This window comes from Polyodon spathula, unplaced genomic scaffold, assembly GCF_017654505.1.
Source record: "Polyodon spathula isolate WHYD16114869_AA unplaced genomic scaffold, ASM1765450v1 scaffolds_1683, whole genome shotgun sequence".
Lineage (NCBI taxonomy): Eukaryota > Metazoa > Chordata > Actinopteri > Acipenseriformes > Polyodontidae > Polyodon > Polyodon spathula.
Genome location: NW_024473159.1, coordinates 1 through 10,000, shown reverse-complemented (window position 1 = coordinate 10,000; position 10,000 = coordinate 1). Strand labels below are relative to the sequence as shown.

At 46.0% G+C, this 10,000-nt stretch overlaps 1 protein-coding gene across 1 annotated transcript; it reads right to left on the bottom strand.

Moving 5' to 3' along the window:
- Nucleotides 1-15: 15 nt before the first annotated feature.
- LOC121310031 (mitogen-activated protein kinase kinase kinase kinase 3-like) lies at nucleotides 16-9,933 on the bottom strand (the record flags this gene model as incomplete). Its single annotated transcript, XM_041243237.1, has 12 exons — nucleotides 16-305; nucleotides 944-1,002; nucleotides 2,414-2,492; nucleotides 3,710-3,820; nucleotides 4,134-4,215; nucleotides 5,338-5,400; nucleotides 5,706-5,837; nucleotides 6,360-6,432; nucleotides 7,437-7,479; nucleotides 7,816-7,863; nucleotides 8,163-8,218; nucleotides 9,869-9,933. Coding segments are annotated over 12 exons (862 nt in total), but the record flags the coding sequence as incomplete, so codon positions are not given.
- Nucleotides 9,934-10,000: the final 67 nt, after the last annotated feature.

Genomic DNA, 10,000 nt, shown 5'->3' with positions numbered 1-10,000 from the left:
TTCTGTGTTCAAATAACACAAGAACCAAACGGTAAGGCTGGAAAGGGTCTGTGTTAAACACAGCGAAGATTAGTCTTAATTCTGAGTGGTTCTGGGTGCTTTTGATCCAGTATTGAATACTGTAATACATTTGTGTCTAAATCTGCCTCCAGCTGGCTTTGCTTGTCTGGAGAATCCTAACTGCCTGACAGAGTAGGTGGGACTAGCTGAGCAGAAGAGTTCAAAAATATCAAAGAATATATTCTTTGAATTTCTTACGGGCTGTTCTTCTCATCACCGTCGATGCTCCAACCATCGTACAGCTCCTGCAAAATAAACAAACACATGATTAAAACACAGACATAAATCGCTGTGAATCTAATTCGACACATGTCTAGACACTGGTAAAGACCTCTAGTGAAAAGTCTTGTCGTTTAATTGATTTTAGCATTTCTAAATGCAGCCCTAATAACAGTTAAGGATGCTGTTTGTGTAATAAACTGATTTGTTTGACTAAAATAAGACATTTCAGAGGGCTGGATCTCATCAATATCAGGGTCTAGTGCTGTATATTATAAAGACATTTCAGAGGGCTGGATCTCATCAATATCAGGGTCTAGTGCTGTATATTATAAAGACATTTCAGAGGGCTGTGTCTCATCAATATCAGGGTCTAGTGCTGTAATTATAAAGACATTTCAGAGGGCTGGATCTCATCAATATCAGGGTCTAGTGCTGTATATTATAAAGACATTTCAGAGGGCTGGATCTCATCAATATCAGGGTCTAGTGCTGTATATTATAAAGACATTTCAGAGGGCTGGATCTCATCAATATCAGGGTCTAGTGCTGTATATTATAAAGACATTTCAGAGGGCTGGATCGCATCAGTATCAGGGTCTAGTATATAGTATCTCCACTCGCCCACACCCTACAGAAAACAGAAGGTATTGTATCACATTACCAGTTCAGGGTAAGGGTCTGTTTCCTTTCGCATTGGAGGACAAAACTTCACCTGATTAACTAAGAGACAGAAGAAGAAACCACATCAGCTATTATCGGTGAAGCCCTTGCAATAGCCTGGGTTTGGACAGCGAAGCCTAACACTAGCAGCTGTAGTAACAGCTTACACTGTCTTTATATTTCAGCTACCTGCTGTGCGCTGCCGCTGGGTATCAAAAGTTCTCTTTAAAGTCATTTTATGGCATTTGTGATCATTCAGAGCGGTTCTGGGTTCAGATGTATTTATTTTTGTTCTGATACTGAGCTCTGAGATGCTTTGGGCTTGTCTGGAGAATCCTAAGTGCCGGGCGCTGATTGAAACCAAGTGAAACCATCACCTTTCAACTACATATATAGAGCGCGGGGACCAGCCAAGCTGAAAGACCGTTTTGTCTGATGATTTGAATGGAATGAGGAAGCCTGGCCAGTCCTAGGCAGCTTTCCAGACAAGCACAGAGACAGGTAAAGATAGACACAGCAAACAAAAAGAGAAGAATATATATATTGTATCATGTATCATGACTAAAAACTAAACTACAGCTGTAGCCAAAACTATACATCACCAAGAATTTTAGGATCAGGACATCATTTTAAAAAGAAAAAAAAAAAAAAAAAAAAAACACATAACTACATAATATAATTCAGATCTTTTATTTAACATCATGTAATCAAAGAAACTACAAAATGATATCGCAAAAAGTCTACCGGAAGCCATAATAGCAGAGCAGTATAGATTTCGAAATGTCACATTTTTTTGTCAGTGTTTCCTTAAGTACATGGAGAACCACAAAGCCCCGTGTAATTCAATCTGTTATGTATTTCAGCAGGGTTCGTTCGACTTTATGAAGCAAAGTGAGTTCATTCTATAGGGTGATGCGAAACCTTTGTCCAGAGCTGTATACAAAAGTGGAGTATGGGGGCTGCTAGGACTGAGCTACTGTGGGACTATTGTCTGAAGCCTATTATTGGTGAGATTACAGTTTTGCTGGACAATTGCCAGAGCCCACATGACTCGTGAAGCAACTTACAGAAGCTTCCAGTTTGAAAGCAGTGAATGGGGTGTACTGTGCAATGCTGGCACTGAGCAGGTGGGCTGTCATTGCAATACAACACATTATAACACAAGCAAGACTTACACAGAAACAAACTGACCGTAAAGCCAGTGGAAATAATGCAAGCTTCCTGAAAACGTTAGACAAACAACATAAAAACATAACTAGAGGAACGCAGCTTAAGACATTTTAAAACATGTTATCTGGTACTAGGATAAAGAAAGCTCCGGGTGGGATGACCATTCGTGTGCAACACTGACTGAAAGCATGGCTTGCAAACAGAGATTTCTGTAGCCAAGCGTAGTACCAGAGATCATCTCAGAAGCAGGCAAGGCTTAGCCTGGCTAGCCCTCGGAGTCAGGGAGGGGAGCAGGACTTACACTGAACCTCGGAGCGAGTCCGCTCCACGTTACCGTGCTTCCCAATGGAGTGGATTTTATCAGGAAAGGCGTCGCAGGTCTGTAAAAGTTCAGGGATATCTTTGGGTTAAAACAAAACAGTGCATGCGCATACATAACTGGATAAGAGGTTTACCAGATATATGGGAAATGTAAAGTGTGTACGTCTCCACTATATACCAGTGAGGATTATATAGGGCTCCCCATATAATCCTGCAATGGTAAGAGACACCTATAGACATATATGCTGAAACACACACTGAGACACACGCAGAGACACTGAGACACAATGAGACACACGCAGAGACAAACGCAGAGACACTGAGACACAAGCAGACACACGGAGACACACGCAGAGACAAACGCAGAGACACACGCAGAGACACTGAGACACACGCAGAGACACACGCAGAGACAAACGCAGAGACACACGCAGAGACACTGAGACACACACAGACACACTGAGACACACACACAGACACACTGAGACACATGCAGAGATAAACGCAGAGAAACACTGAGACACACTGAGACACACACAGACACACTGAGACACACGCAGAGACACATGGACAGACTCACAGACACACTGAGACACACGGAGAGACACTGAGACACAAAGACACACTGAGACACACTGAGACACATGGAGAGACTCAGGGAGAGATACTGAGACACAAAGACACACTGAGACACACAGACACACTGAGACACATGGAGAGACACAGGGAGAGACACACAGACAGACTCACAGAGACACTGAGACACACATAGAGATGCAAAAAGAGACACACACAAACACAGCTGAGTGGTCCGGACGGTATCCCTTCAATTTATCAACACCAACAATTCATCACCAGCGACAATCCATCACGGACAACAACTCACCAATTAAGGCCACAATATATCATAAAAGCTACACTAAAAACAAACAGAGCTATAATAAATCATAAATAACAGATACAGTACCTATTCACTTACAAATTACATAAATAAAACCCATAATGTACTAACTTTACTGACCACTCAACGAACAAACAAACAAGCAAAAAAAAAAAAAAAAAATAACAAGTTTGCTTTTCAAACCTTTATTTTAACACTAGAAGCACCGAAATTTCAATCTACAAGCGCCACACCGGTCATTTTCGCCTGTACCGTTTTAAACAGCTGTGATCTGATAATGTACCCTCCGTGATGAGTTCTCCTCGCTGGTGACGAATTGTACCTGGTGATGAAATGCTGGTGACGATTTGTCTTCGACCCGGTCTGGACACCTACCTCCAGGTCACTATCGTCCATGGAGTGTCCTGAGCTGAGGTCAGGGTTATTCACTGTGTCCAGCAGCTCAATCACTTGGGTTCGACTCAGCATCTGAGTCACGAACGAGTGCTGGAAACAGACAAACATACTGTGTTTTCGATTTCGATTTTGTAAAGTTTTTAATTGTTTAACTGGCTTGTCACTTTCTGAATTTTACAATTGAAACCAAATTGTGTAGCTCTACATCTGCTCAGCAGTGTCTTTTGGAACAGTGTGATTCGCCTGCTGATTCTGTTGTTGGATTTGAATGAATACCGCGTTAAAACATTCACTCTGAACCCAGCATGAAAAAGTGCTTCAATGCTAGATCGCTCGACGCTTGTGGTATGAAAAGGGATCCACAGGGATGAAAAGACCTTATTGACTGACAGAAATGCCCTACCTGGAGTAGCTTCTCAGCTGTAGGTCGTTTCCTAGGGTTCTTGTTGAGGGCCACTTTAATAAAGTTCTGGAATTCTGTCGACCTGCAAAAATACAACCAAAACTTAACCCTTTCAAATGGCTTTTAATTTGAAACATGTGCAGAGTTTGTAGTAAACAAAAATTCCTATTCTCAGCTCTCCAGCGCTGTCATTACCAGCACCTTAATAATAATGAGGACCAGTCTAACACTCCATTCTCAGCTCTCCAGCACTGTCATTACCAGCACCTTAATAATAATGAGGACCAGTCTAACACTCCATTCTCAGCTCTCCAGCACTGTCATTACCAGCACCTTAATAATAATGAGGACCAGTCTAACACTCCATTCTCAGCTCTCCAGCGCTGTCATTACCAGCACCTTAATAATAATGAGCGCTAGTCTAACACACTGCATTCTCAGCTCTCCAGCGCTGTCATTACCAGCACCTTAATAATAATGAGGACTAGTCTAACACTCCATTCTCAGCTCTCCAGCGCTGTCATTACCAGCACCTTAATAATAATGAGCACTAGTCTAACACTCTCCATTCTCAGCTCTCCAGCGCTGTCATTACCAGCACCTTAATAATAATGAGGACCAGTCTAACACTCCATTCTCAGCTCTCCAGCGCTGTCATTACCAGCACCTTAATAATAATGAGCACTAGTCTAACACTCTGCACTCTCAGCTCTCCAGCGCTGTCATTACCAGCACCTTAATAATAATGAGGACCAGTCTAACACTCCATTCTCAGCTCTCCAGCGCTGTCATTACCAGCACCTTAATAATAATGAGGACCAGTCTAACACTCCATTCTCAGCTCTCCAGCGCTGTCATTACCAGCACCTTAATAATAATGAGGACCAGTCTAACACTCCATTCTCAGCTCTCCAGCGCTGTCATTACCAGCACCTTAATAATAATGAGGACCAGTCTAACACTCCATTCTCAGCTCTCCAGCGCTGTCATTACCAGCACCTTAATAATAATGAGGACCAGTCTAACACTCCATTCTCGGCTCTCCAGCGCTGTCACTGGTGTCTCCAGGTAACTAGAAGTGAAGAACAGCTGCTGAATTCACCTTAGCCCCGACAGCATTTGATTTATTGCACCAGGAGCCACTCTGAATGATTGCACGCAAGGAGACAGACAGTCCAGCTCTTCAGTAATGGTGGGTTCTTACCATTTTCCTTTGTCTTTCAGTTTGGGGGGCTGGAAATTGCTCTTGGACATGAGCATCAAGGCTCTGGAACAGAGAAGTGGAACAGGTGAGGCAGCCTCAAAGATTACCAACGCAGCACTGACTCAGTGTGAAATACAAAGGAACACCCAGGAACTCGAGAGCGGATGTCAGCAAAGAGGACAAAGGCCAGTGCAGATGTCCGCTCTGAGCTCACTGGGCGCCTGGCCGGCAGGGTCTGTTGTAGCACAATGAGGAGTCGCCAGCGGAGACTGGCAACTCCACACAGCCAGGACGCGAAGCTGCGCTGTCTGACTCACCCTGCAGACCCCATAGCGCAGATCTTTCTCGTCAGTGCAGAGAGCTCTCACCTCATGGGGTGCAGGTCGAACATGGGTGGCTGCAGCTCCGCCAGCTCGATGGCAGTGATGCCCACCGCCCAGATATCACATAGCTGGTTGTATCCGCCCTTCTTCTCCACTGCAGCTACCTCCGGGGCCATCCTGCAGACAGACAGACAGAGAGAAAAAGAAAGAAAGAGACAGACAGACAGACAGACACAGCTCAGTTGAGAAAAGGAGCTACCGTCACTACAGAAAAGAAGATTATTGTATCAAGAAAAAAGACGGGAAAGAGAAGAGGGAAAAATAAAAGTGTCTGTGTTGTCTGTAGGGGGAAAGGGAGTCCTTCTGTCACTTCTGAAAGTTCTTTCGGCAGATCAAGGGAAAAGAAAGAAGTGAAAAAGAAAGAAAAAGAAGAAAGGAAGAAGAGAAAGAAAACAGAAAGAAAAGAAAAAAGAAAGAAAAGGAGAGAAGAAACGAGACAGGGCTTCGGGAGATCTCCTCCCAAGGAACGGAAAGTTCCCTAGAGAAAAAGATTCCAACAAGGAGAAAGAAAAGAAAGGAGGGCAAGAGAGAACAGAAGCAAAGAGGAAAGAAAAAGAAAATCAAGCCAAGAAAAAGAAAAAAGAAAGAAAAAAAAGAAAGAAAGAAAAAGAAAGAAAGAAGCTTAGTTTATCTCCTCACCAGTACGGGGTCCCTATGAAAGATTTCCTCTTGGCCACTGAAGCATTGATCTCTGCTGCCACCCCGAAATCAGCTGGGAAAGACAACATTACATTTGCATTAGATTCAAGATACATACGCATTAGATTCAAAATGCATTTGCATTAGATTCAAATTACATTCGCATTAGATTCAAGTTACATTCGCATTAGATTCAAGTTACATTCGCATTAGATTCAAGTTACATTCGCATTAGATTGAAACGGTTCTTCTCTTGATGGATGAATCCATTCATTGGACCCACAAGGAGTGGTGAGAGGGGGGTGCAAGACGTAGGGGAAGAGCAAGAGTCAGACCAAGACGACCAAACATTTCTGATGAAATCCATGCAACACTGCTAGATCAGGTCATCAACCATGGGTTGAGCATGAGGGAGGCTGGGCAGCGGGTGCAGCCCAATCTGAGCTGTTTCACTGTGGCCTCAAATCACTCGGGCACTTAGAAATGAGAATAGGTAAGTGACCATTATTCAGTACTCTGCTGTGCTAGCTACAGTACGCTGACAGTACAGAATCATACAGTATGCAGTACAGTGTGTAAGTGAATACTGAAACAAAGTCTAGATACATTTTTCATTTGGCTAACAATGCCATCAGACTGCGAGAAATTCAAGCAGGAATCATAGAGGACAATGAAAGGTTCCCCAACGTACACAGTGTTGCCATACCAACTATTGATGGCATCCCGAAGACGAAGCGAATGAGGATGAAACGGGTAGATCGTGTTCCAGTTGAGAGGAACGCTGACCGGGTGAAGGAGATGCGAGATCAGTATGGACACGTGAGTACTATACAGCAGTTGCTAGCATTTTGTTCTGCCCTGTACAGGAACAGTGCTGTTGACTATGAATCGCTCTACAGTATTCACTGATAGTATTCTGACAGTATCATGTTTTCTTTTGCAGAAAATACTTGAGCTTGATGTGCAGCCATCCGCCATCACCATGCCACACTCGGCCCATACAACATGCGTGTGGCAGTGTGTGCGTGTGCGTGCGTGTGTCAGGGTTTCCGTGTGAATTTGAAGAGACTCACTCACCCAGCTTCACGTCGCCTCGATCTGTCAGCAGAATATTTGCTCCCTGTGCAGAACAAACAAACAGAGAAGCATTAGAGTACACTGCGGAGACCACAATCCAACACACTGCGCACCCTCCATAACACTGTCAGCTTATGAGCAGCCCTTTTTAATGAGCAGCAGTCTGTAATTGTCTTAGGGAATGCTAACTCATACTCATACTGGACTCTTTTAGGTTAATGATGACAATGGTGTAACTGATGACTTTGCAGAGCTTTTAATAAGTCACCAGGATGTGACGACTGCAAGTAAAAACAGTCCACAAAGTGATTGCGCTCAACGAGAAGAACACGCTGGTTTAGATCAAATTTGACAGTGCAGCGCGCTGCACAGCGCTCACCTTAATGTCTCTGTGCATTTTGCCCGTGACGTGGAGGTGATGTAAACCCTGCGTTGAAACACAAATCAGGTGTGAGGATGAGGCAAGACAGAGGAACCAGAAAGAAAGAAAGAAAGAAAGAAAGAAAGAAAGAAAGAAAGAAAGAATTATTGACACAATTAAAGAAGGAAATGCGGGCAGACAGACCGATATGCAGACAGTCAGGCACACAGACGGTCAGACAGACAGACAGACAGACTGGCAAGCAGGCATATAGACGGTCAGACAGACAGACAAGCAGACAGGCAGGCAGACAGACCCACAGGCATGCAGACGGTCAGACAGATGGATAGATCTATTCCACAAACCTGCAACGTTTCCCTGCTGACGTAGGCGATCTGCTTCTCTTTGAGAGGTCCAGTCACTGAGAAGACAGTCGTCATTGTTACTAATTATCACAGCTCTCAGAGCAGGCTCTCTGACACTGACAGGAGCACAGACTCACAGCTCTCAGAGCAGGCTCTCTGAAACACTGGCAGGAGCACAGACTCATAGCTCTCAGAGCAGGCTCTCTGACACTGACAGGAGCACAGACTCACAGCTCTCAGAGCAGGCTCTCTGACACTGACAGGAGCACAGACTCACAGCTCTCAGAGCAGGCTCTCTGACACTGACAGGAGCACAGACTCACAGCTCTCAGAGCAGGCTCTCTGACACTGACAGGAGCACAGACTCACAGCTCTCAGAGCAGGCTCTCTGACACTGACAGGAGCACAGACTCACAGCTCTCAGAGCAGGCTCTCTGACACTGACAGGAGCACAGACTCACAGCTCTCAGAGCAGGCTCTCTGACACTGACAGGAGCACAGCAGCTCTCAGAGCAGGCTCTCTGACACTGACAGGAGCACAGACTCACAGCTCTCAGAGCAGGCTCTCTGACACTGACAGGAGCACAGACTCACAGCTCTCAGAGCAGGCTCTCTGACACTGACAGGAGCACACACAGCTCTCAGAGCAGGCTCTCTGACACTGACAGGAGCACAGACTCACAGCTCTCAGAGCAGGCTCTCTGACACTGACAGGAGCACAGACTCACAGCTCTCAGAGCAGGCTCTCTGACACTGACAGGAGCACAGACTCACAGCTCTCAGAGCAGGCTCTCTGACACTGACAGGAGCACAGACTCACAGCTCTCAGAGCAGGCTCTCTGACACTGACAGGAGCACAGACTCACAGCTCTCAGAGCAGGCTCTCTGACACTGACAGGAGCACAGACTCACAGCTCTCAGAGCAGGCTCTCTGACACTGACAGGAGCACAGACTCACAGCTCTCAGAGCAGGCTCTCTGACACTGACAGGAGCACAGACTCACAGCTCTCAGAGCAGGCTCTCTGACACTGACAGGAGCACAGACAGACAGGAGCACAGACTCACAGCTCTCAGAGCAGGCTCTCTGACACTGACAGGAGCACAGACTCACAGCTCTCAGAGCAGGCTCTCTGACACTGACAGGAGCACAGACTCACAGCTCTCAGAGCAGGCTCTCTGACACTGACAGGAGCACAGACTCACAGCTCTCAGAGCAGGCTCTCTGACACTGACAGGAGCACAGACAGCTCTCAGAGCAGGCTCTCTGACACTGACAGGAGCACAGACTCACAGCTCTCAGAGCAGGCTCTCTGACACTGACAGGAGCACAGACTCACAGCTCTCAGAGCAGGCTCTCTGACACTGACAGGAGCACAGACTCACAGCTCTCAGAGCAGGCTCTCTGACACTGACAGGAGCACAGACTCACAGCTCTCAGAGCAGGCTCTCTGACACTGACAGGAGCACAGACTCACAGCTCTCAGAGCAGGCTCTCTGACACTGACAGGAGCACAGACTCACAGCTCTCAGAGCAGGCTCTCTGACACTGACAGGAGCACAGACTCACAGCTCTCAGAGCAGGCTCTCTGACACTGACAGGAGCACAGACTCACAGCTCTCAGAGCAGGCTCTCTGACACTGACAGGAGCACAGACTCACAGCTCTCAGAGCAGGCTCTCTGACACTGACAGGAGCACAGACTCACCGTGATAAATGTCCTGCAGAGAGCCACTGCCACAGAACTCCATACAGATCCACAGCTTCCTGTTCCTGCAACAAGCAACAGGCAGGTTTAAACCCACACCCCCTAATAGGAAACAGAACTATACCATAGAGA